This window comes from Syngnathus floridae, unplaced genomic scaffold (genome assembly GCF_059516105.1).
Source record: "Syngnathus floridae isolate MCC-2025c unplaced genomic scaffold, RoL_Sflo_1.0 HiC_scaffold_66, whole genome shotgun sequence".
In the NCBI taxonomy this organism is placed as follows: Eukaryota; Metazoa; Chordata; class Actinopteri; order Syngnathiformes; family Syngnathidae; genus Syngnathus; species Syngnathus floridae.
This window is the reverse complement of record NW_028284095.1, coordinates 108,890-133,469: the sequence shown is the minus strand read 5'-3', so window position 1 is coordinate 133,469 and position 24,580 is coordinate 108,890. Positions and strand designations below refer to the sequence as shown.

The 24,580-nt window shown below is 45.2% G+C and overlaps 1 protein-coding gene and 2 long non-coding RNA genes across 4 annotated transcripts; all 3 read right to left on the bottom strand.

Moving 5' to 3' along the window:
* Positions 1-4,317: 4,317 nt before the first annotated feature.
* Positions 4,318-6,532, bottom strand: LOC148378080 (janus kinase and microtubule-interacting protein 3-like). Of its 2 annotated transcripts, none has more exons than XM_088368025.1 (9): positions 6,425-6,532; positions 6,154-6,216; positions 5,969-6,067; positions 5,644-5,883; positions 5,464-5,529; positions 5,334-5,402; positions 5,180-5,257; positions 4,890-5,123; positions 4,318-4,810 (listed from the first exon to the last, which is right to left on the bottom strand). In XM_088368025.1, the coding sequence occupies exons 1-9, from the start codon at positions 6,491-6,493 to the stop codon at positions 4,694-4,696; spliced, it is 1,035 nt and encodes a 344-aa protein (XP_088224151.1). In that variant the 5' UTR covers positions 6,494-6,532; the 3' UTR covers positions 4,318-4,693. The 2 variants fall into 2 exon arrangements, with proteins under 2 accessions (XP_088224151.1, XP_088224153.1); XM_088368027.1 differs by having other exon boundaries at positions 5,650-5,883.
* A 90-nt stretch (positions 6,533-6,622) lies between these two features.
* Positions 6,623-7,192, bottom strand: LOC148378079 (uncharacterized). Its single transcript, XR_015856205.1, has 3 exons — positions 7,122-7,192; positions 6,881-6,985; positions 6,623-6,736 (listed from the first exon to the last, which is right to left on the bottom strand). It is a non-coding gene; the product is annotated as an uncharacterized LOC148378079 (long non-coding RNA).
* A 4,215-nt stretch (positions 7,193-11,407) lies between these two features.
* Positions 11,408-20,588, bottom strand: LOC148378078 (uncharacterized). The gene is made up of 8 exons (XR_015856209.1): positions 20,423-20,588; positions 20,222-20,299; positions 18,289-18,377; positions 13,449-13,478; positions 13,091-13,258; positions 12,902-12,978; positions 12,611-12,696; positions 11,408-12,434 (listed from the first exon to the last, which is right to left on the bottom strand). It is a non-coding gene; the product is annotated as an uncharacterized LOC148378078 (long non-coding RNA).
* Between the last annotated feature and the right edge of the window lie 3,992 nt (positions 20,589-24,580).

Sequence of the window (24,580 nt, the reverse complement as noted above, 5' to 3'; positions counted from 1 at the left end):
ATTACTACTTTGGATCTATTCTACATTACTTGGCAACAACATACTCTGTAACAGATTAGGCAGTATAATCACATATGTTAACTTGAGAGTGCCCACACTCAATCTACTTATCGTGATGTGTTAAATCAATTACTGTTAGACATTATTTGTCTGATAATCTACCAAATCTTTGAATTGAAGAATTTGTGATTTAATTAATAGCTTGTTCAGGGTAATCAGACTTGTATATAATTCTAATGGCCTTCTTTTGAAAACTATTCTGAATTACAACTTTGGATCTTATATTACTTTGCAACAATCTACTCCGTGACAGATTAGGCAGTATAATCACATATGTTAACTTCAGTGCCCACACTGTATTTATTTATGGTTATTTGTTAAATCAAGTACTGTTAGACATGAAATAGGAAGTGTTTAACATAAATGTTATGGCTACTCACCATTGTAGCTCGCTCCTGGTCAATGATACGAGCCTCTTCTTGCAGTGGAAAACTTGCAGCCAACAAACACCGTGGAACCTAAAGGAATGAAATTAAACATTAACATTTCGCCTCGACCAATTTTCACACGTACAACGCAACGCGGCTACACTTCTGCTATTACAAACGTAAATCTCCTTAAACACAATGAGTGTTACTTACCGTGTACGCTCTAGACGGTCCAGTTGCAAGCAGAAAATAAAGATATTTCTGTTGATAATCGTCGCTGCTCAGTGGCTCACGGCCATCGCGCCAACAGATTTGAATTTTGGCGGAGGTTCGGGCAATTACGTCATATCCGCGGCATTTGACTGCGACGTAATACCCGCTTATCTGAAACGGCAGTTAAAAGTAGAGTTACATCAAGTTTTCTTGGAACCTAAACGAATGAAAGAAAACTATCATTTGGCCACAACCAACATTCACAGATACAACACAACGTGCGGGGTTGAGGTTAAAGATTGAGTGAAGGGCCCTCGTTTTAAACTACTGTTTTGAAAAGGAGTGGGAACAAGTAAGACGTATTTAATTTATTTAATGGGAAGTAGTAAGACTTATTAAATTTATTTAATCTACTTTTCTTCCCAGGCAAAATTTGATGTGCTGCAATTCCAAATTTCCAAAGTGAATGAAGGAATGAAGTCCTTTAAATTATGATTTTGTATAAATACTAGGCATTAACACAAAATCGACGGCACAAAATGGGCAGACTTTACTTGTTTGAAAAGGACTGGTTACAAGACAGACTTTTTTAATTTATTTAATGGGAAGAAGACTTATTTAGTTTAATTGATCTATTTTTGTTCCCTGCCAAAATTCGATTTGCTGCAATTCCAAATTTCCAAAGTGAATGAAGGAAAGAAGTCGTTTAAATTATGATTTTGTTTAAATACTAGGCATAGACACAAAATCTACGGCACAAAATGGGCAGACTTTACTTGTTTGAAGAGGACTGGTTACAAGACAGACTTTTCTGATTTATTTAATGGGAAGAGGATTTATTTAGTTTATTTAATCTATTTTTGTTCCCTGGCAAAATTGGATTTGCTGAAATTGTATTTTGCCAAATCTCGATTTGAGACCTGATAGGAAGTATTAAACGCTTAGTTAAATCAATACAAGTTGGTAATAAGAGCGAGTAATGTTGGTTGAACCGATGAATGAAGGTTGAAAGCAATTTAAATTATGACTTTGTATAAATACTAGATATTAACAGAACATCTACTGCGCAAAATGGGCAGAGTTTACTTGTTTGAGAAGGAGTGGCTTATTCAAAACTAAGATTTATGTAATCTGTTTGTTCCCAGGCAAAATTGGATGTGATGCAATTCCAAATTTCACCACATGATGGTGCCCAATTTTGACTTCATAGGACATATTAAACACTTAGCTTGTTATTATGTTCAAGGTAATCAGATTTGTTTATCATTCTAATGGCCTCTTCAAAACTATTCTGGATTACTACTTTGGATCTATTCTACATTACTTGGCAACAACATACTCTGTAACAGATTAGGCAGTATAATCACATATGTTAACTTGAGAGTGCCCACACTCAATCTACTTATCGTGATGTGTTAAATCAATTACTGTTAGACATTATTTGTCTGATAATCTACCAAATCTTTGAATTGAAGAATTTGTGATTTAATTAATAGCTTGTTCGGGGTAATCAGACTTGTATATAATTCTAATGGCCTTCTTTTGAAAACTATTCTGAATTACAACTTTGGATCTTATATTACTTTGCAACAATCTACTCGGTGACAGATTAGGCAGTATAATCACATATGTTAACTTCAGTGCCCACACTGTATTTATTTATGGTTATTTGTTAAATCAAGTACTGTTAGACATGAAATAGGAAGTGTTTAACATAAATGTTATGGCTACTCACCATTGTAGCTCGCTCCTGGTCAATGATATGAGCCTCTTCTTGCAGTGGAAAACTTGCAGCCAACAAACACCGTGGAACCTAAAGGAATGAAATTAAACATTAACATTTCGCCCGGACCAACATTCACACGTACAACGCAACGCGGCTACACTTCTGCTATTACAAACGTAAATCTCCTTAAACACAACGAGTGTTACTTACCGTGTACGCTCTAGGCAAAATTGGATGTGATGCAATTCCAAATCTATCTGAAACGGCAGTTAAAAGTAGAGTTACATCAAGTTTTCTTTTTTAATCAACACAATCATTTACAACCGTTGACCAGAAAGAATCGTCGAAATTCGACGTCCCCCACAAACGCCACGCTCACTCGCTTTTCAGGGCAACAAAAGTACTTCTTTTTAAAAACGATGAGTTGTACTTACCGTGTACGCTCTGGACGGTCCAGTTGCAAGCAGAAAATAAAAATATTTCTCTTGTTAGTCGTATGTTACCATCCGCTGTGTCTTTGTCAACATCGCCGCCATTTTCCTACTTCCTGCTGCGAGCCACGCCCACGGATTTAAATTTGGGCGGAAGCTCTTTCCATTGGCGTCGTTTTCGCGTATAGCAAATCCGATTGGTTGGGAAGGGGGCACGGTTATGCAGCCGAGGAGTCCTGTGATCGGTGGGATGTAAAGTAGGCGTCGACGTCACGTCCGCGTCACGTGACCACGACGTGGCAGACGTCAAATAGCAACCGCTGTTTTGTTTAGTAGACTTACAGTTGTTATGCATTGACATAATGGCGCACACACCAAATAGATTTAAATAAATTAAATAATTCTTCTGCCCACTCTCTTTTAAACAAGTTAACTCTCCCCGCGGATTTGAATTCCGGCGAAAGTTACGCCCATCGACGTCACGTATGTCACGTGACCACGACGTGGCAGATGTCATATAGCAACCGCTGTTTTGTTTAGTAGATTTACAGTTGTTATGCATTGGCATAATGGTGTGCACTCAAAATAGATTTAAATAAATTAAATATTTCTTCTGCCTACTCCCTTTTAAACAAGTTAACTCTGCCCACGTCCATTGACGTCTTGTCTGCGTCACGTGACCACGACGTAGCGACGTCATATAGTAACCGCTGTTTTGACCAGTAGACTTAGTTATTATGCGTTGACATAATGGCGCACTGGTTAGCATGGCCACCTCTTAAGCATGATGATGCGGGTTCGACGCCTGATCAATGTTAGCATGGAGTGAGCTGAAGTGCATGGCGCTGAAGATTTGAATCTTTGAAATGCGCTGAGGTCTGACATATCAGGCAGAATGGTTTGCCATCACGTTCAACAAAAAATAGAAACTTTCCCACTCTGATTAAAACGTCCTGTGTTCATCTACGTATTTTCGTTTTGCTGTGCATCTTTTCCCTGCCATTTCGAGAGCCCAATTGACACTCATAGTTTAAAGAAATGTGTTTGCCCATCCTACTTTGTGGAATTTCACCACATGCGCTTTTGACCAAAATACCAAATTGAACTCAAGTGAAGCCAACACGCACAACCCCCCCCCCCCCCCCCCCCCCCCCCACACACACACACACACACACACACAAATGTTGATATGAACATAAAAGAGCCGCATGCGGTTCGGGAGTTGCGGCTTGGCCAAACCTGTACTATACAACTTTATTTGTATAAAATTTTCACAACAGCTGTCACACAAACAAAGCGGGAAAAACCGAAGACGTGCGTGTTCCGCCCACGCTGGATTTATTTGCACCTTTGAAAAGACACCGTATTGCCGCAGATGTGGCAAAGAGTACTTTTGGGCATCTGAGACGGAAGGATGTCCAAAGCATCACGTCACCTGCTCTGGTAGGCATGGTGGTGGGACGTTGAGGTCAACCGCTTTGGGGTTGGCTGACTCTTTGATCGCAGGATGCCACACACTTGAAGACAGAAGCAGAAAAGCAGAGCTAAATGCAAAATGTACTCACCGGTGACTCCAATTTTTTTCCCCCCTGAAGAAACAGCTGGACGGGTGGCCCCGGCTGGCCAGTGGGACTCTTGTTATTCTGACCCTTTTTAGTGCGCGTTTGGGGCAACAACCGTTTTTTGTGGCGCTCTCTTCTGGTTCAAAAGTGCCCTGCATGTGAATTTGCTTTTCCTGCCTTCTGATTGGATGAGCGCCGGTGTGACGCGGTGCCTCTGTCACCGTGGCGGGGGGTATACGTTGGCATCGGAGCGTCTGCCAACGTCTGAGACCGGCTGGCAGTGTATCGGAGGTGTCGAGTGCGGTGCCGCTGGAGCTCACTCACCAGCTGGTGTTAGGGCCACAGAATGAAGGCCAAGGAGAAGAATAGAAAGAGAAACAGAAACTTCTCCTCCAATTGTTTGATTTGTCTCTTCTGAGCTTCGATGAATTCTTTCAGCTCTTTGTTCCTCTAGGACGGACAAATGGAAAGTGGCATTCAAAAGCCAGTAAGCGTGCAAGTAAGTGCCGGGCTGGCTTTGGGCCCTTACCTGTTGCGCGCTGTGCAGCAGATCCATTCTCTCTTGGAGGATGCAAGCGTCGCGCTCCCTCAACTCGCACATCAGGGCTCGCTTCCATTGGTCCACGGCGCTCCTAAGCTCTTCTCTCTGATCCGCCGTCAGCACGTCATTCACGCCAGCGTGGCTGGCTTTTTCGCCGTCCGTGGCGGGGCAGTCCCGCTGCGGTAGCGCCTCGTACAACATGGCCTCCAGCTCCAGGATCCTCTGGGCCGCAATCCTCGTCCATCAGTGGTCCGGCGGGAGATTTGAGGGCGGCTTACCTTATGAGCCTGGTCCATGGAACACTTCCTGAAGTCCAACTCTTCATCCAGGTAGCCCTTCTGCTTGCAGAACATATCCTAGCACAGCTCAAGGTCAGAATTGTTGGGGCACATTGCCGGAGTTCCCCTTGGCTGATGTCGCGTGTCTGTCTACCTTCTCACTTTCAATGTCCAACATCTTCTGTTGAAGTGCTGACTTGGTCACTTTGATGTATTCTAACCACTGAGGAAAGGCTGCTGTCACATAAGCAGAATGCGAGAGCGTGCGTGGACGTGCGCGTTACCTTCTCGGCTAGGGTGAGAAGGGTCCTGGCGTGAATCACGACCACCTGCTCCTCGTTGGTGAGATTCTGCAAGAGCCCAAAGGCACAGCGTCAACAAGCTTCTTTCAGCGCAAAGCCTTCCAAAAGTCACATTTGAGCCGCCGAGTCTCGTGGAGTGCGAACATAAGGAGTTCGACATACACTTACGGCGTTATAGCCCAGGATGTCCAGCTTCTTCATCAGATCACTGATGACGATGTCCGGGGGAAAGGCGCAAGGAGCAATGTAAGGTGTTCTGGGACCTCGGGTTAAGGTTAGGGTTGCGAGGGACGCCTTACGTACGCTCACGCCCTCGGCCTCGCAGTAGATCTGCAAAGGGCTGAGGCCGTCTGGGAAACGGACTTGCAGAAACTTCAAGACGGGGGAGCGCCACTCCCTCTCCTGAAAGGCAGAGGCATGCATCCGTCCGTCCGTCCGTCCGTCCGTCACATCTCTGGCCTCAACACGCTTGTGCGAGTCTTCCCACCTCCAGCTCCAGGATGCGGAACTCAAGCAGTTCGTTTTGGTCTCGGATATCCTGGATGTGCTCTTTCAGACGCGCTTCTTCCGCCTCCATCCGCCTGACCTGAAAAGACAGTCAGACCTCATCTGCGGGGCTTCCCGACAGGTGTGACGCCAAGCGACTCCGCCCAGCGCCTTTCTTTCCGTCACCTTTTCGGCCAACTGCTGATTGCTCTGACGCAGCAGCTGCTTCTCCTCCACCCACTTGACATTCTAGAAGAGACAAACGCGTGGACAGCTTTGGAATGTTGTGTCATTTTCATCCACAAATTCTTTGGTTGACTGGAAAATGACATTTGCTTTTCTCCGCATTTTCCCAGCCACGTTCGGGGGGGGTTGGTCCAGTAATGCCAGACGGATGAGTGACTGAAGAATGTAGCTATTTTGTCTGAGAAAAAGGTGTGCTCATTGATGAGCTTACCTGTCCTTGTTGCTTCAGCGCTGACTCCAGATCTGCTACTCTGCTTTGATAGTGACCCATTTCTACCATCAGCTTTTCTCTGGTCTGAAAGGAGGAGGAGGGAGGCTCCTCCTCCTCCTTTCAGACCAGAGAACACCCGAGGCTGGGTGAGAACGGGGAGGCTGCGACCCGGCCGGGGGTTGCGGGAAGGGGCGCCACCTTGATCTCCTTCTCGGCGTCGTAGTCCCCTTTCGCTGGTCTGGGCTAGCAGAGCGTAGGCTCGTTGCAGCGCTTGATATTCTTGCGTCAGCTGGCGGTAGCGAAGCTCCGCCTCTTCATGCACACACCAATGCAACACAGCACTAGTACCAGAATCAGTCAGACCGGCGACAAAGCACCCGCGACGCAAAGACGAGTCCGATTCCAGGCTGAAGAGGAATGTTTGGTGCCAATACGCTGGCAGAAATGGCGGGCTACCTCTTCGGGTTCCGTGTCGGGGGTTCTGTCGGTGTGAAAAGACAAGGACGATCCGTCCGAGTCCACCAACACGTCTTCGTCGTAGCCGTAAAATGTTTCGATGACCTGCGGGCGCGGAAGCGAACATCTCTCTGAACAAACTGAAGCGACACCTCACGATGAATCGACGAGAGGAACGATAGCGAGAAAAAGGCCATTTCATCTTGCGCAACACCAAGCAGCCGCAAACAAACAGACTCACCTTGCAGGACCTCACGCTTTGTTCCTCCTCAGAGATTCTCGACGTCGGTATCGTAGCAGCAAATCTCTCTCCTGTCGACACAAATAATCCGCCTTTGAGATTCTTTGGATGCAAAGGGAACGAACGGCTCCGGCGCAGAAACAAACGCGACTCACAATGACATTTCTGACATGAGCTCCTGTCTCCAGAGCCTGAAAAACACGTCACCGGCGATGATTGGAGGGACGCTCGTCTTTTCCAAAAGTGACAACTACAGGGTGTGTCAGGGTTTTCCAGATTATCTTTATCGTATCATTGTGTTGCTTTGACTTTGACTGCGACCTGTAATAAATAATATTATTTATCCCTTATTTATCCCTATCGCTTATCCCTTCCTACACAAAGTCGTAAAACACCCCTTGCTATGTTTTGACTAGAGGTCAAGGGCTTCCTCTATTCAATCCACTCTTACACCCACCCTGTTTCTCTTAATTAAAATGCTCGTGCAGGAGCCGAGAGTCAGACTTCATTCGTACAACGGATGGACTCTCCACCTGCAGGTGTCCAAAAGAACTTACTTGTCTCCCGTGTGGTTCTTGCAAAATAAGTTGGAGCGAGCGCAACTCTAACAGGGTGCATTTTGCCACTAGCTGCCTACGGACAATGACGTCGCGCTCGCGGCTCATGGTTGACGGGCTGAGCAGCCGGGCAAGTCCGTCGTTTTCAGCGCACAGCGAGTGGCAAAGGCGCTGACAAAACGGGAGCTTTGAGCTGCTGAAAACGGCAAAACAAGTCTAAAGCGTGTTCAAACGCGTGCGCACAATGCTCCTGCTTGAAAGGTCGGAATTTAAGGGGCCAATTTTTTGGATGGCGGCCGCCGGCCAAGCTTTGGACGGAAAAGGTTTCCTGGCGACAGCGAGCGAGCGCGGCGCTGCCGTACGTGCACCGAGTCGCCTGCCTGAAGACCTTGGACAAGTCGTCGATGATGTGCCGCTGCTCCACAACTTGAAGGAACTCCATTTCACCGTCCTGCTGGCCGCAACCGCGGTCCAGGTCATTGAGCGAACTAGGCCTTCTCTGTGGAACACAAATGCAGTGGACTCTGTTGGCACGCCGCCGTTGTCCGCGTCGACTTACCAAGCTTGCCATCTCCTCGTTCTCCTGGGTGACAAAGCGCACTTTGTTTTCAAGGCGACACAGCACCAGCGAGAGTTCTTCATTCTTCCTGCTCAGGCGTTTGTTTTTGTACAGGAGTGGCAGAAACTGGCTTTCTGTTTCTCTCAGTCGCTTTAGCTGCAAGCATGAAGTGCGGGATGTGAAAGACGCACAACACGCGGGCCAGAACGTATCCATTCCTTTTGCATCGGTTTGAACGGAATCGTGGCTTTGGCTCCCAATAAAAGACATCTACCAGGCAACCGACTCGCCGCGCCGCTCAACTAATAAGCAAGCGCAATGGGTGCCTCGCTGGATGGCGCGCATCAAACGTAGCGCAAACCTTCAAGCGTGCCGTCAATAAATTACCAGTTCATTGCGCTCTTCAGAAAGCAGGGCGTTTCGATCCTCCAGTTTCCTGATGACTGCGCTGAGCTCAGCGATTTTCAGATGAAACCGTCGCGTGTCCCGATCCTCCTGAGACTGAAAACGCCCCGCAACACACACACACAAGCACTCGTTCAAAGTTCAAAACTGTTTTTGTGCTACCTTCCTCCAGCAACGAACTAAGTCATGCGTACTGCAAGTGTGTGATGAGGTGGCTTACGCAATGAAGAGGATTGCTAGTAGCGGCGTTGACCCCACTTCCAGGGTAGTTTAGGCCCGCCCTTTGGGAATCCCTCAGGGCAGCGATCTGCTGCTCGGCAGCCTGAGTCTGCAGCTGAAGGCGGTGGACGTGGCCGGCCCCAGGGCTTCATCCAAAACACTAACCGCTCTGTCTTTCAGCTTGATCTCATCCGTCTGGATGTACAAACGGGGAGCGCTCAGGCAGGCGGGCAAACTCATTTGCCAGAATTGTGACAAAAACAAAGAGAGCAACCGGCCAATTTTTTTCTTGAATCGACTAGAACACCTTTGCTGTGACAAAAGCGAAGCGAGCAACCGGACATTTTCTTCTTGTGAAATAGAATAGAATAGAATGCCTTAGGTGTCATTGCACTGCAGGTATACAACGAAATTGGGAACATAGCCACGCACCGCGCATCTGATCAGTCCTACCAGTCGGCGGATCTCCCTCTCGCAGTCTCTCTTGGTTCGGCTCAGCTCCTCCCGATGCTGGTGATGAGCCGATCGGAGCTCGGCCGCTCGGGACTGCCAGGCCTGCTGGGCCGCTGCCAGGGCTTCTTCCGCGCTCCTGGTGGAGGCGACACCGCTCGGTCTCCCGACACCGCCGCGTCTCCTCCACCTCCGCCAGCAAAGCGCCCCCCCTCCTCACCTGAGCAGACATTGCGCCACACCGGGCCGTTGAGACCGCAACGGAGCGCCGCGACGCTTACTGGGGACAAGCTACACAATACGGTAGCGGCCGCATCGAAGCCCGACGTGGCGTGCGGATAGTCAGACACGGATAGAGCGGATCACCTTGTCCATGGAGCCGTCCCTCAGGCTGAGGACCAAGGCATTCAGTCGCTGGATCTCTCCATCTTTGATTTTGATCACTCTCATCAGCTCCATTTCATGCTGCCGCAGTAATGTCTCCCTGGTAATGGCTAACTCTTTCTGCTTCTCCTCATGGAGTTTGCTTTTGAGTTCCGTCATGGCGGCGGTGGCACGGTGGTGCTCCGCCCGCAGGTCCTGACTTCTCTCTCTCTCCAGACAGCTGACCTGACATGACTTAGACTTAGACAAACTTTATTGTCATCTTGTCTGCACATGGTGCATACAAAACGAAATTCCGTTGCATACGTCTTACAACAAAGTAGTGATATTGCAGTTGAATAGAAGTAACATATCCTATGAAAATATATATATATACATATATACTATATATATATATATATATATTAAAAATAAGTATAAAGTGCAGCAGTGATAATTATGCAATAGTGCAAGTAGGCAAAACAGTATTCAAGAGTGTGCAGAGGAATGCTAAACCATGTATTAAACTTCTATTTAAAGGGTTTATACAAGTTCAGTAAAGTTGGTAGTGCGAGATAGTGCAAGATAGAGGTCCGTAGTGTCATAAAGTACAGTTCTGTGAATGTGTGATGCAGAGTTCAGTTTAGAGCTCAACAGTTCTAGTGTTCAACAGTCTGATGACAGCAGGGAAAAAGCTGTTGCAGAACCTGGTGGACCTGCAGCGGATGCTGCAAACCTCTTCCCAGAGGGCAGCAGGGAGAACAGTCCATGGTGGGGGTGTGATGGGTCATTGATGATGTTACGGGCACGGGACATGCAGCGCTGAGATGAAATGTCCTGAATGGAGGGAAGAGGAGCCCCTATGATCCTCTCTGCTGTCCTCACCACTCTCCTCACGTTCTTCCAATCGGAGGCGGTGCAGCCTCCACACCACACAGAGAGACAGCTTGTCAGAATGCTCTCTATGGTGCTCCTGTAGAACGTCCTCATGATGGGTGGGGGCAGGTGGGCTCTCCTCATCCTCCGCAGGAAGTACAAGCGCTTCTGTGCCCTCTTGACCAGTGCCGTAGTGTTCATAGTCCAGGTGAGGTCTTCTGTGATGTGGACCCCCAGGAATTTGGTGGTGCTGACCACCTCCACAGCTGAGCTGTTGATGATCAGTGGAGCGTGGTGAGGCTGTTTTTTCCTGAAGTCGACGATGATCTCCTTCATCTTCTCCTCATTCAGGATCAGGCTGTTTTCTCTGCACCAGCCCACCAGCTGCTCCACCTCCTCTCTGTAGTCCAGGTCGTTGTTGTCTCTGATGAGCCCCACCACCGTTGTGTCGTCTGCTGACTTCACGATGTGATTGGTGGTGAACCTGAGGACGCAGTCGTGTGTCATCAGGGTGCACAGCAGGGGGCTCAGGACGCAGCCCTGAAGGGAGCCTGTGCTGAGGGTGATGACATCAGAGGTGTTCTGTCCGACCCGGACTGACTGAGGTCTGTTGGTGAGGAAGTCTAGCAGCCAGTTGCGAAGGGGGGTGTTGAAGCCCAGGTGTTCCAATTTTCCTACCAGATGCTGTGGGATGATGGTGTTAAACGCTGAGCTGAAGTCCAGGAACAGCCTCCGCACATGGGTGTTCTTCTCCTCCAGGTGAGCCAGGCTCAGGTGAAGAACGGAGGAGATGGCGTCCTGAGTGGAGCGGTTTTGCCGGTCGGCAAACTGGAACGGGTCAAATAATAGGGGGAGTCTGGAAACGATGTGACCTTTAAGCAGCCTTTCGAAGCACTTCATCATAACCGGAGTCAGTGCAACAGGCCGGTAATCATTAAATGAGGTGATTTGAGGTTTCTTCGGCACCGGAATGATGGAGGCAGTCTTAAAGCACGCCGGCACTGTGGCTTGGCCCAGCGAGGTGTTAAAAATGTCTGTGATGACCCCAGCCAGATGACTTGCACATTCCCTGAACACACGCCCAGGAATGTTGTCGGGGCCAGGGGCCTTACAGGGGTTGACTCTCCTCAGGGTCTTCAACACATCGGCGGAGTCAAGGCAGAGTACCTCCTCTTCCTGATGGGGGACAGTTTTAACTGCTGGAGTGCCGTTTAGTGCCTCGAACCTCCCAAAGAAGTTATTTAGACCATTTAGAAAGTCAGCATCAACTACACCCACCGGGGGGGGGGAGGGTGAGTTGTAGTCTGTAATCGCCCGTATGCCTTGCCACATACTCCTGATGTTTTTGACGTCGTGGAAACGATCCTGAAATTTTCGACTGCGGTCTCGCTTCGCTATCCTGATGGCACGGTTCAAGTTGGCTCTCGCTGTCCTCAGTGTCTCCTTGTCGCCAGACTTGAAGGCAGAGTTCCGCGCTCGTAGCGTTTGACGTACCTCCTCAGTCATCCAGGGTCGTTGGTTGCCCCGGGTGATGATATTCTTAGTGGTGCTGACGTCCTCGGTGCATTTGTTGATGTAGGCTGACACAGTCATGGCACACGCATGTCTAATCTACATCGGGAAAACTGGGAGGGAGGGAGGCAGGCAGGGAGGCAGGCAGGGAGGCAGGCAGGCAGGCAGGCAGTGTCTGTCTGTTGAGGTTTTCACCTTGTTCTTCTCCTGCTGAAGTTCTAACTGGACGTCCATCAGTTTGGTTCTCAGCTCGTCATTGGCGGCCTGAAGGGCGTCCGTTCGCTCCGCCTTGGCCCGCCCTGCCGGAGCTCGTTTGGACATCTCTTACTCGAGTCTCGCCCGGTCGTCAGTCAGAGATCACAACATTTGTACCTGGAGAGCACAAACGCAGCGCTGTTTTCCACTGGCTTCGAACTCAACTTCAATCGGTACCGTAACTTACAACATCATAAACATAGAACTAGCTTGACTTATTCATTGAATAAATGCATTTGGTTCTTCAAAACTGCATCACGCAACATAGCGTGACCGAGACGGCCGTTATCCACCTGCGTGAAGTTATTTGGTGAAATGAATGAGATGTTTAAGACACCATCGTTCTGTCTCTATGTAGATGAAGGTAAATAATCGATTGCTGAAGGTCCAAAGGTGTTGTGATAAACAAATAAACATATTAGTGATTAGTGACATATTTGTGATAAACATATTAGGCAGGATAATCACATATGTTAACGTGACTGCCCACACTGTATTTATTTATGGTTATTTGTTAAATCGAGTACTGTTAGACATGAAATAGGAAGTGTTTAACATAAATGGAAGACGAAAGGGGTACTCACCATTGTAGCTCCTGCTGGTCAATGATACGAGCCTCTTCTTGCAGTGGAAAACATACAGCCAACAAACACCGTGGAACCTAAAGGAATGAAATTAAACATTAACATTTAGCCTCAACCAACATTCACAGATACAACGCAACGCAAACTACACAAACGTAAATCTTTTTAAACACAATGAGTTGTACTTACCGTGTACGCTCTAGACGGTCCACTTGCAAGCGGAAAATAAAGATATTTCTGTTGATAATCGTCGTGTTTGTATCCGGTGTCTCGCTCAAGGCCATTGCGCCCACAGATTTGAATTTTGGCGAGAGTTCAGCCTATTGACGTCATTTCCGCGGTGTAATACCCGCATATCTGAAACGGCAAAGTTAAGAGTAGAGTTAAATAAAGTTTTTAGTCAACGCAATAATTTACAACCGTTGACCAGTCGAAATAATCGTCGAAATTTGGCGTCTGTGGCTGGAAGCAGACGCCGAGTTCGACATTCCTCCCAAACGCCACACTCCCTTGCTTTTCAGGGCTAAAAAAAAACAGTTGTAATTACCTTGTACGCTCTAGACGGTCAAGTTGCAAGCTGAAAACAAAAATATTTGCCTTGTTAGTCATCGTGTTACTAACAGCTGTGTCTTGTTTGCCAGAACTGCCGCTTTCCTACTTCCTGTTGCAAGCCACGCCCACGGATTATAATTTTGCCGTGAGTTCCGCCTATTGACGTCATGTCCGCGTCACATGACTGCGACGTAATATTATCTAAAACTGTTTGTGCGGTATTGTGTTGTTCTGTGCGGTATTGTGTTATTCTGTGCGGCGTCGTGTTGTTCTGTGCGGCGTCGTGTTGTTCAGTGCGACGTCGTGTTGTTCAGTGCGGCATGGTGTTGTTCAGTGCGGCATGGTGTTGTTCAGTGCGGCATGGTGTTGTTCAGTGCGGCATAATGTTGTTCAGTGCGGCATAATGTTGTTCAGTGCGGCATGGTGTTGTTCAGTGCGGCATGGTGTTGTTCAGTGCGGCATGGTGTTGTTCAGTGCGGCATAATGTTGTTCAGTGCGCCATAATGTTGTTCAGTGCGGCATGGTGTTGTTCAGTGCGGGATGGTGTTGTTCAGTGCAGGATGGTGTTGTTCAGTGCGGCACGGTGTTGTTCAATGCGGCATGGTGTTGTTCAGTGCGGGATGGTGTTGTTCAGTGCGGCATGGTGTTGTTCAGTGCGGCATAATGTTGTTCAGTGCGGCATGGTGTTGTTCAGTGCGGCATGGTGTTGTTCAGTGCGGCATGGTGTTGTTCAGTGCGGCATGGTGTTGTTCAGTGCGGAATGGTGTTGTTCAGTGCGGCATGGTGTTGTTCAGTCCGGGATGGTGTTGTTCAATGCGGGATCGTGTTGTTCAGTGCGGGGTGGTGTTGTTCAGTGCGGGATGGTGTTGTTCAGTGCGGCATGGTGTTGTTCAATGCGGCATGGTGTTGTTCAGTGCGGGATGGTGTTGTTCATTGCGGCATGGTGTTGTTCAGTGCGGCATGGTGTTGTTCAGTGCGGCATGGTGTTGTTCAGTGCGGCATGGTGTTGTTCAGTGCGGCATAATGTTGTTCAGTGCGGCATGGTGTTGTTCAGTGTGGAAAGGTGTTGTTCAGTGCAGGATGGTGTTGTTCAGTGCGGCATGGTGTTGTTCAATGCAGGATCGTGTTGTTCAGTGCAGCATAATGTTGTTCAGTGCAGCATGGTGTTGTTCAGTGCGGCATGGTGTTGTTCAATGCGGCATGGTGTTGTTCACTGCGGGATGGTGTTGTTCAATGCGGGATCGTGTTGTTCAGTGCGGCATAATGTTGTTCAGTGCAGCATGGTGTTGTTCAGTGCGGCATGGTGTTGTTCAGTGCGACATAATGTTGTTCAGTGCGGCATGGTGTTGTTCAGTGCGGCATGGTGTTGTTCAGTGCGGCATGGTGTTGTTCAGTGCAGGATGGTGTTGTTCAGTGCGGCATGGTGTTGTTCAATGCGGCATGGTGTTGTTCAGTGCGGGATGGTGTTGTTCAGTGCAGGATGGTGTTGTTCAGTGCGGCATGGTGTTGTTCAGTGCGGAATGGTGTTGTTCAGTGCGGCATGGTGTTGTTCAGTGCGGCATGGTGTTGTTCAGTGCAGGATGGTGTTGTTCGATGCGGGATCGTGTTGTTCAGTGCGGCATGGTGTTGTTCAGTGCGGCATGGTGTTGTTCAGTGCGGCATAATGTTGTTCAGTGCGGCATGGTGTTGTTCAGTGCGGCATGGTGTTGTTCAGTGCGGCATGGTGTTGTTCAGTGCGGCATGGTGTTGTTCAGTGCGGCATAATGTTGTCCAGTGCGCCATAATGTTGTTCAGTGCGGCATGGTGTTGTTTAGTGCGGGATGGTGTTGTTCAGTGCAGGATGGTGTTGTTCAGTGCGGCATGGTGTTGTTCAATGCGGCATGGTGGTGTTCAGTGCGGGATGGTGTTGTTCAGTGCGGCATGGTGTTGTTCAGTGCGGCATAATGTTGTTCAGTGCGGCATGGTGTTGTTCAGTGCGGCATGGTGTTGTTCAGTGCGGCATGGTGTTGTTCAGTGCGGCATGGTGTTGTTCAGTGCGGAATGGTGTTGTTCAGTGCGGCATGGTGTTGTTCAGTGCGGGATGGTGTTGTTCAATGCGGGATCGTGTTGTTCAGTGCGGGGTGGTGTTGTTCAGTGCAGGATGGTGTTGTTCAGTGCAGGATGGTGTTGTTCAGTGCGGCATGGTGTTGTTCAATGCAGGATCGTGTTGTTCAGTGCAGCATAATGTTGTTCAGTACAGCATGGTGTTGTTCAGTGCGGCATGGTGTTGTTCAATGCGGCATGGTGTTGTTCAGTGCGGGATGGTGTTGTTCAGTGCGGCATGGTGTTTTTCAGTGCGGCATAATGTTGTTCAGTGCGGCATGGTGTTGTTCAGTGCGGCATGGTGTTGTTCAGTGCAGGATGGTGTTGTTCAGTGCGGCATGGTGTTGTTCAATGCAGGATCGTGTTGTTCAGTGCAGCATAATGTTGTTCAGTGCAGCATGGTGTTGTTCAGTGCGGCATGGTGTTGTTCAATGCGGCATGGTGTTGTTCACTGCGGGATGGTGTTGTTCAATGCGGGATTGTGTTGTTCAGTGCGGCATAATGTTGTTCAGTGCAGCATGGTGTTGTTCAGTGCGGCATGGTGTTGTTCAGTGCGACATAATGTTGTTTAGTGCGGCATAATGTTGTTCAGTGCGGCATAATGTTGTTCAGTGCGGCATGGTGTTGTTCAGTGCGGCATGGTGTTGTTCAGTGCGGCATGGTGTTGTTCAGTGCAGGATGGTGTTGTTCGATGCGGGATCGTGTTGTTCAGTGCGGCATGGTGTTGTTCAGTGCGGCATGGTGTTGTTCAGTGCGGCATAGTGTTGTTCAGTGCGGCATGGTGTTGTTCAGTGCGGCATGGTGTTGTTCAGTGCGGCATGGTGTTGTTCAGTGCGGCATGGTGTTGTTCAGTGCGGCATAATGTTGTCCAGTGCGCCATAATGTTGTTCAGTGCGGCATGGTGTTGTTTAGTGCGGGATGGTGTTGTTCAGTGCAGGATGGTGTTGTTCAGTGCGGCATGGTGTTGTTCAATGCGGCATGGTGTTGTTCAGTGCGGGATGGTGTTGTTCAGTGCGGCATGGTGTTGTTCAGTGCGGCATAATGTTGTTCAGTGCGGCATGGTGTTGTTCAGTGCGGCATGGTGTTGTTCAGTGCGGCATGGTGTTGTTCAGTGCGGCATGGTGTTGTTCAGTGCGGAATGGTGTTGTTCAGTGCGGCATGGTGTTGTTCAGTGCGGGATGGTGTTGTTCAATGCGGGATCGTGTTGTTCAGTGCGGGGTGGTGTTGTTCAGTGCAGGATGGTGTTGTTCAGTGCAGGATGGTGTTGTTCAGTGCGGCATGGTGTTGTTCAATGCAGGATCGTGTTGTTCAGTGCAGCATAATGTTGTTCAGTGCAGCATGGTGTTGTTCAGTGCGGCATGGTGTTGTTCAATGCGGCATGGTGTTGTTCAGTGCGGGATGGTGTTGTTCAGTGCGGCATGGTGTTTTTCAGTGCGGCATAATGTTGTTCAGTGCGGCATGGTGTTGTTCAGTGCGGCATGGTGTTGTTCAGTGCGGCATGGTGTTGCTCAGTGCGGCATGGTGTTGTTCAGTGCGGGATGGTGTTGTTCATTGCGGCATGGTGTTGTTCAGTGCGGCATGGTGTTGTTCAGTGCGGCATGGTGTTGTTCAGTGCGGCATAATGTTGTTCAGTGCGCCATAATGTTGTTCATTGCGGCATGGTGTTGTTCAGTGCGGCATGGTGTTGTTCAGTGCGGCATGGTGTTGTTCAGTGCGGGATGGTGTTGTTCAGTGCAGGATGGTGTTGTTCAGTGCGGCATGGTGTTGTTCATTGCGTTATGGTGTTGTTCATTTCGGCATAATGTTGTTCAGTGCGGCATAATGTTGTTTAGTGCGGCATGGTGTTGTTCAGTGCGGGATGGTGTTGTTCAGTGCGTTATAATGTTGTTCAGTGCGGCATGGTGTTGTTCAGTGCGGCATGGTGTTGTTCAGTGCGGCATGGTGTTGTTCAGTGCGGCATAATGTTGTTCAGTGCGGCATAATGTTGTTCAGTGCAGCATGGTGTTGTTCAGTGCGGGATGGTGTTGTTCAGTGCGGGATTGTGTTGTTCAGTGCGGCATGGTGTTCAATGCGGAATGGTGTTGTTCAGTGCAGGATGGTGTTGTTCAGTGCGGCATGGTGTTGTTCAGTGCGGCATAATGTTGTTCAGTGCGGCATGGTGTTGTTCAGTGCGGCATGGTGTTGTTCAGTGCGGCATGGTGTTGTTCAGTGCGGCATAATGTTGTTCAGTGCGGCATGGTGTTGTTCAGTGCGGCATGGTGTTGTTCAGTGCGGCATAATGTTCAGTGCGGCATAATGTTGTTCAGTGCGGCATGGTGTTGTTCAGTGCGGGATGGTGTTGTTCAGTGCAGGATGGTGTTGTTCAGTGCGGCATGGTGTTCAGTGCGGGATGGTGTCTTTCAGTGCGGCATGGTGTCGTTCAGTGCGGCATGGTGTCTTTCAGTGCGGCATGGTGTCGTTCAGTGAGGCATGGTGTTGTTCAGTGCGGCATGGTGTTGTTTAGTGCGGCATGGTGTTGTTCAGTGCGGGATGGTGTTGTTCAGTGTGGCATGGTGTTCAGTGCGGCATGGTGTTGTTCAGTGCGGTATCGTGTTGTTCAGTGCGGTATCGTGTTTCTCAGTGCGGTATCGTGTTGTTCAGTGCAGTATCGTTGTGTTGTTCGTATTGTGTTTAACACTTAGCCTCTAACACTTAGCCTCTAACACTTAGCCTCTAGCATCTAGAAGGTAAATAAATAGGAAGGAAGGACTCACCGGTGACGTCTTCGCCCACGTCCAAGCGTTGTACTTTGTATTTTCATCCTTCTGACAGTGGAAAACATAGCCAACAAACACCGTGGAACCTAAACGAATGAAAGAAAACTATCATTTGGCCACAACCAACATTCACAGATACAACACAATGTGACGTGCGGGGTTGAGGTTAAAGGTTGAGTGAAGGGCCCTCGTTTTAAACTACTTTTTTGAAAAGGATTGGGAACAAGTAAGACGTATTTAATTTATTTAATGGGAAGTAGTAAGAGCTATTGAATTTAATCTATGTATTATATTCTATTGTATTGTATTCTGTTGTATTCTTTTGGATTGTATTCACACTAACCCCACTAAAACTTCAGCCCACAAAAACTCGCCTCTGGCGCCTAGCCTCTGGCACTTAGCCTCTAACACTTAGCCTTTAACACTTAGCCTTTAACACTTAGCCTTTAACACTTAGCCTAGAAGGTGAATAAATAGGGTTAAAGGTTGAGTGAAGGGACCTCGTTTTAAACTACTTTTTTGTAAAGGAGTGGGAACAAGTAAGACGTATTTAATTTATTTAATGGGAAGTAGTAAGACTTATTAAATTTATTTAATCTACTTTTCTTCCCAGGCAAAATTTGATGTGCTGCAATTCCAAATTTCCAAAGTGAATGAAGGAATGAAGTCCTTTAAATTATGATTTTGTATAAATACTAGGCATTAACACAAAATCGACGGCACAAAATGGGCAGACTTTACTTGTTTGAAAAGGACTGGTTACAAGACAGACTTTTTTAATTTATTTAATGGGAAGAAGACTTATTTAGTTTAATTGATCTATTTTTGTTCCCTGGCAAAATTCGATTTGCTGCAATTCCAAATTTCCAAAGTGAATGAAGGAAAGAAGTCGTTTAAATTATGATTTTGTTTAAATACTAGGCATAGACACAAAATCTACGGCACAAAATGGGCAGACTTTACTTGTTTGAAGAGGACTGGTTACAAGACAGACTTTTCTGATTTATTTAATGGGAAGAAGACTTATTTAGTTTATTTAATCTATTTTTGTTCCCTGGCAAAATTGGATTTGCTGAAATTGTATTTTGCCAAATCTTGCCTTGAGACCTGATAGGAAGTATTAAACGCTTAGTTAAATCAATACAAGTTGGTAATAAGAGCGAGTAATGTTGGTTGAACCGATGAATGAAGGTTGAAAGCAATTTAAATTATGACTTTGTATAAATACTAGATATTAACAGAACATCTACTGCGCGAAATGGGCAGAGTTTACTTGTTTGAGAAGGAGTGGCTTATTCAAAACTAAGATTTATTTAATCTGTTTGTTCCCAGGCAAAATTGGATGTGATGCAATTCCAAATTTCACCACATGATGGTGCCCAATTTTGACTTCATAGGACATATTAAACACTTAGCTTGTTATTATGTTCAAGGTAATCAGATTTGTTTATTATTCTAATGGCCTCTTCAAAACTATTCTGGATTACTACTTTGGATCTATTCTACATTACTTGGCAACAACATACTCTGTAACAGATTAGGCAGTATAATCATATCTGTTAACTTGAGAGTGCCCACACTCAATCTACTTATCGTGATGTGTTAAATCAATTACTGTTAGACATTATTTGTCTGATAATCTACCAAATCTTTGAATTGAAGAATTTGTGATTTAATCAATAGCTTGTTGTTATGTTAAGGGTAATCAGACTTGTATATAATTCTAATGAACTTCTTTTGAAAACTATTCTGAATTACAACTTTGGATCTTATATTACTTTGCAACAATGTACTCCGTGACAGATTAGGCAGTATAATCACATATGTTAACTTCAGTGCCCACACTGTATTTATTTATGGTTATTTGTTAAATCAAGTACTGTTAGACATGAAATAGGAAGTGTTTAACATAAATGTTATGGCTACTCACCATTGTAGCTCGCTCCTGGTCAATGATACGAGCCTCTTCTTGCAGTGGAAAACTTGCAGCCAACAAACACCGTGGAACCTAAAGGAATGAAATTAAACATTAACATTTCGCCTCGACCAATTTTCACACGTACAACGCAACGCGGCTACACTTCTGCTATTACAAACGTAAATCTCCTTAAACACAATGAGTGTTACTTACCGTGTACGCTCTAGACGGTCCAGTTGCAAGCAGAAAATAAAGATATTTCTGTTGATAATCGTCGCTGCTCAGTGGCTCACGGCCATCGCGCCAACAGATTTGAATTTTGGCGGAGGTTCGGGCAATTACGTCATATCCACGGCACATGACTGCGACGTAATACCCGCTTATCTGAAACGGCAGTTAAAAGTAGAGTTACATCAAGTTTTCTTGGAACCTAAACGAATGAAAGAAAACTATCATTTGGCCACAACCAACATTCACAGATACAACACAACGTGCGGGGTTGGGGTTAAAGATTGAGTGAAGGGCCCTCGTTTTAAACTACTGTTTTGAAAAGGAGTGGGAACAAGTAAGACGTATTTAATTTATTTAATGGGAAGTAGTAAGACTTATTAAATTTATTTAATCTACTTTTCTTCCCAGGCAAAATTTGATGTGCTGCAATTCCAAATTTCCAAAGTGAATGAAGGAATGAAGTCCTTTAAATTATGATTTTGTATAAATACTAGGCATTAACACAAAATCGACGGCACAAAATGGGCAGACTTTACTTGTTTGAAAAGGACTGGTTACAAGACAGACTTTTTTAATTTATTTAATGGGAAGAAGACTTATTTAGTTTAATTGATCTATTTTTGTTCCCTGCCAAAATTCGATTTGCTGCAATTCCAAATTTCCAAAGTGAATGAAGGAAAGAAGTCGTTTAAATTATGATTTTGTTTAAATACTAGGCATAGACACAAAATCTACGGCACAAAATGGGCAGACTTTACTTGTTTGAAGAGGACTGGTTACAAGACAGACTTTTCTGATTTATTTAATGGGAAGAGGACTTATTTAGTTTATTTAATCTATTTTTGTTCCCTGGCAAAATTGGATTTGCTGAAATTGTATTTTGCCAAATCTCGATTTGAGACCTGATAGGAAGTATTAAACGCTTAGTTAAATCAATACAAGTTGGTAATAAGAGCGAGTAATGTTGGTTGAACCGATGAATGAAGGTTGAAAGCAATTTAAATTATGACTTTGTATAAATACTAGATATTAACAGAACATCTACTGCGCAAAATGGGCAGAGTTTACTTGTTTGAGAAGGAGTGGCTTATTCAAAACTAAGATTTATGTAATCTGTTTGTTCCCAGGCAAAATTGGATGTGATGCAATTCCAAATTTCACCACATGATGGTGCCCAATTTTGACTTCATAGGACATATTAAACACTTAGCTTGTTATTCTGTTCAAGGTAATCAGATTTGTTTATCATTCTAATGGCCTCTTCAAAACTATTCTGGATTACTACTTTGGATCTATTCTACATTACTTGGCAACAACATACTCTGTAACAGATTAGGCAGTATAATCACATATGTTAACTTGAGAGTGCCCACACTCAATCTACTTATCGTGATGTGTTAAATCAATTACTGTTAGACATTATTTGTCTGATAATCTACCAAATCTTTGAATTGAAGAATTTGTGATTTAATTAATAGCTTGTTCAGGGTAATCAGACTTGTATATAATTCTAATGGCCTTCTTTTGAAAACTATTCTGAATTACAACTTTGGATCTTATATTACTTTGCAACAATCTACTCCGTGACAGATTAGGCAGTATAATCACATATGTTAACTTCAGTGCCCACACTGTATTTATTTATGGTTATTTGTTAAATCAAGTACTGTTAGACATGAAATAGGAAGTGTTTAACATAAATGTTATGGCTACTCACCATTGTAGCTCGCTCCTGGTCAATGATACGAGCCTCTTCTTGCAGTGGAAAACTTGCAGCCAACAAACACCGTGGAACCTAAAGGAATGAAATTAAACATTAACATTTCGCCTCGACCAATTTTCACACGTACAACGCAACGCGGCTACACTTCTGCTATTACAAACGTAAATCTCCTTAAACACAATGAGTGTTACTTACCGTGTACGCTCTAGACGGTCCAGTTGCAAGCAGAAAATAAAGATATTTCTGTTGATAATCGTCGCTGCTCAGTGGCTCACGGCCATCGCGCCAACAGATTTGAATTTTGGCGGAGGTTCGGGCAATTACGTCATATCCGCGGCATTTGACTGCGACGTAATACCCGCTTATCTGAAACGGCAGTTAAAAGTAGAGTTACATCAAGTTTTCTTGGAACCTAAACGAATGAAAGAAAACTATCATTTGGCCACAACCAACATTCACAGATACAACACAACGTGCGGGGTTGAGGTTAAAGATTGAGTGAAGGGCCCTCGTTTTAAACTACTGTTTTGAAAAGGAGTGGGAACAAGTAAGACGTATTTAATTTATTTAATGGGAAGTAGTAAGACTTATTAAATTTATTTAATCTACTTTTCTTCCCAGGCAAAATTTGATGTGCTGCAATTCCAAATTTCCAAAGTGAATGAAGGAATGAAGTCCTTTAAATTATGATTTTGTATAAATACTAGGCATTAACACAAAATCGACGGCACAAAATGGGCAGACTTTACTTGTTTGAAAAGGACTGGTTACAAGACAGACTTTTTTAATTTATTTAATGGGAAGAAGACTTATTTAGTTTAATTGATCTATTTTTGTTCCCTGCCAAAATTCGATTTGCTGCAATTCCAAATTTCCAAAGTGAATGAAGGAAAGAAGTCGTTTAAATTATGATTTTGTTTAAATACTAGGCATAGACACAAAATCTACGGCACAAAATGGGCAGACTTTACTTGTTTGAAGAGGACTGGTTACAAGACAGACTTTTCTGATTTATTTAATGGGAAGAGGACTTATTTAGTTTATTTAATCTATTTTTGTTCCCTGGCAAAATTGGATTTGCTGAAATTGTATTTTGCCAAATCTCGATTTGAGACCTGATAGGAAGTATTAAACGCTTAGTTAAATCAATACAAGTTGGTAAGAAGAGCGAGTAATGTTGGTTGAACCGATGAATGAAGGTTGAAAGCAATTTAAATTATGACTTTGTATAAATACTAGATATTAACAGAACATCTACTGCGCAAAATGGGCAGAGTTTACTTGTTTGAGAAGGAGTGGCTTATTCAAAACTAAGATTTATGTAATCTGTTTGTTCCCAGGCAAAATTGGATGTGATGCAATTCCAAATTTCACCACATGATGGTGCCCAATTTTGACTTCATAGGACATATTAAACACTTAGCTTGTTATTATGTTCAAGGTAATCAGATTTGTTTATCATTCTAATGGCCTCTTCAAAACTATTCTGGATTACTACTTTGGATCTATTCTACATTACTTGGCAACAACATACTCTGTAACAGATTAGGCAGTATAATCACATATGTTAACTTGAGAGTGCCCACACTCAATCTACTTATCGTGATGTGTTAAATCAATTACTGTTAGACATTATTTGTCTGATAATCTACCAAATCTTTGAATTGAAGAATTTGTGATTTAATTAATAGCTTGTTCGGGGTAATCAGACTTGTATATAATTCCAATGGCCTTCTTTTGAAAACTATTCTGAATTACAACTTTGGATCTTATATTACTTTGCAACAATCTACTCGGTGACAGATTAGGCAGTATAATCACATATGTTAACTTCAGTGCCCACACTGTATTTATTTATGGTTATTTGTTAAATCAAGTACTGTTAGACATGAAATAGGAAGTGTTTAACATAAATGTTATGGCTACTCACCATTGTAGCTCGCTCCTGGTCAATGATATGAGCCTCTTCTTGCAGTGGAAAACTTGCAGCCAACAAACACCGTGGAACCTAAAGGAATGAAATTAAACATTAACATTTCGCCCGGACCAACATTCACACGTACAACGCAACGCGGCTACACTTCTGCTATTACAAACGTAAATCTCCTTAAACACAACGAGTGTTACTTACCGTGTACGCTCTAGGCAAAATTGGATGTGATGCAATTCCAAATCTATCTGAAACGGCAGTTAAAAGTAGAGTTACATCAAGTTTTCTTTTTTAATCAACACAATCATTTACAACCGTTGACCAGAAAGAATCGTCGAAATTCGACGTCCCCCACAAACGCCACGCTCACTCGCTTTTCAGGGCAACAAAAGTACTTCTTTTTAAAAACGATGAGTTGTACTTACCGTGTACGCTCTGGACGGTCCAGTTGCAAGCAGAAAATAAAAATATTTCTCTTGTTAGTCGT

Bases quoted from the DNA above. Each gene is read 5' to 3' on its own strand.
- LOC148378080 (XM_088368025.1), bottom strand. From the start codon at position 6,493: ATGGTAGAAATGGGTCACTATCAAAGCAGAGTAGCAGATCTGGAGTCA. The intron at 5,124-5,179 runs GTAAGCCGCCCT...ATTGCGGCCCAG, and splicing joins CCATGGACCAGGCTCATAAG to AGGATCCTGGAGCTGGAGGC. The intron at 4,811-4,889 runs GTAAGGGCCCAA...TGTCCGTCCTAG, and splicing joins TGCTGCACAGCGCGCAACAG to AGGAACAAAGAGCTGAAAGA.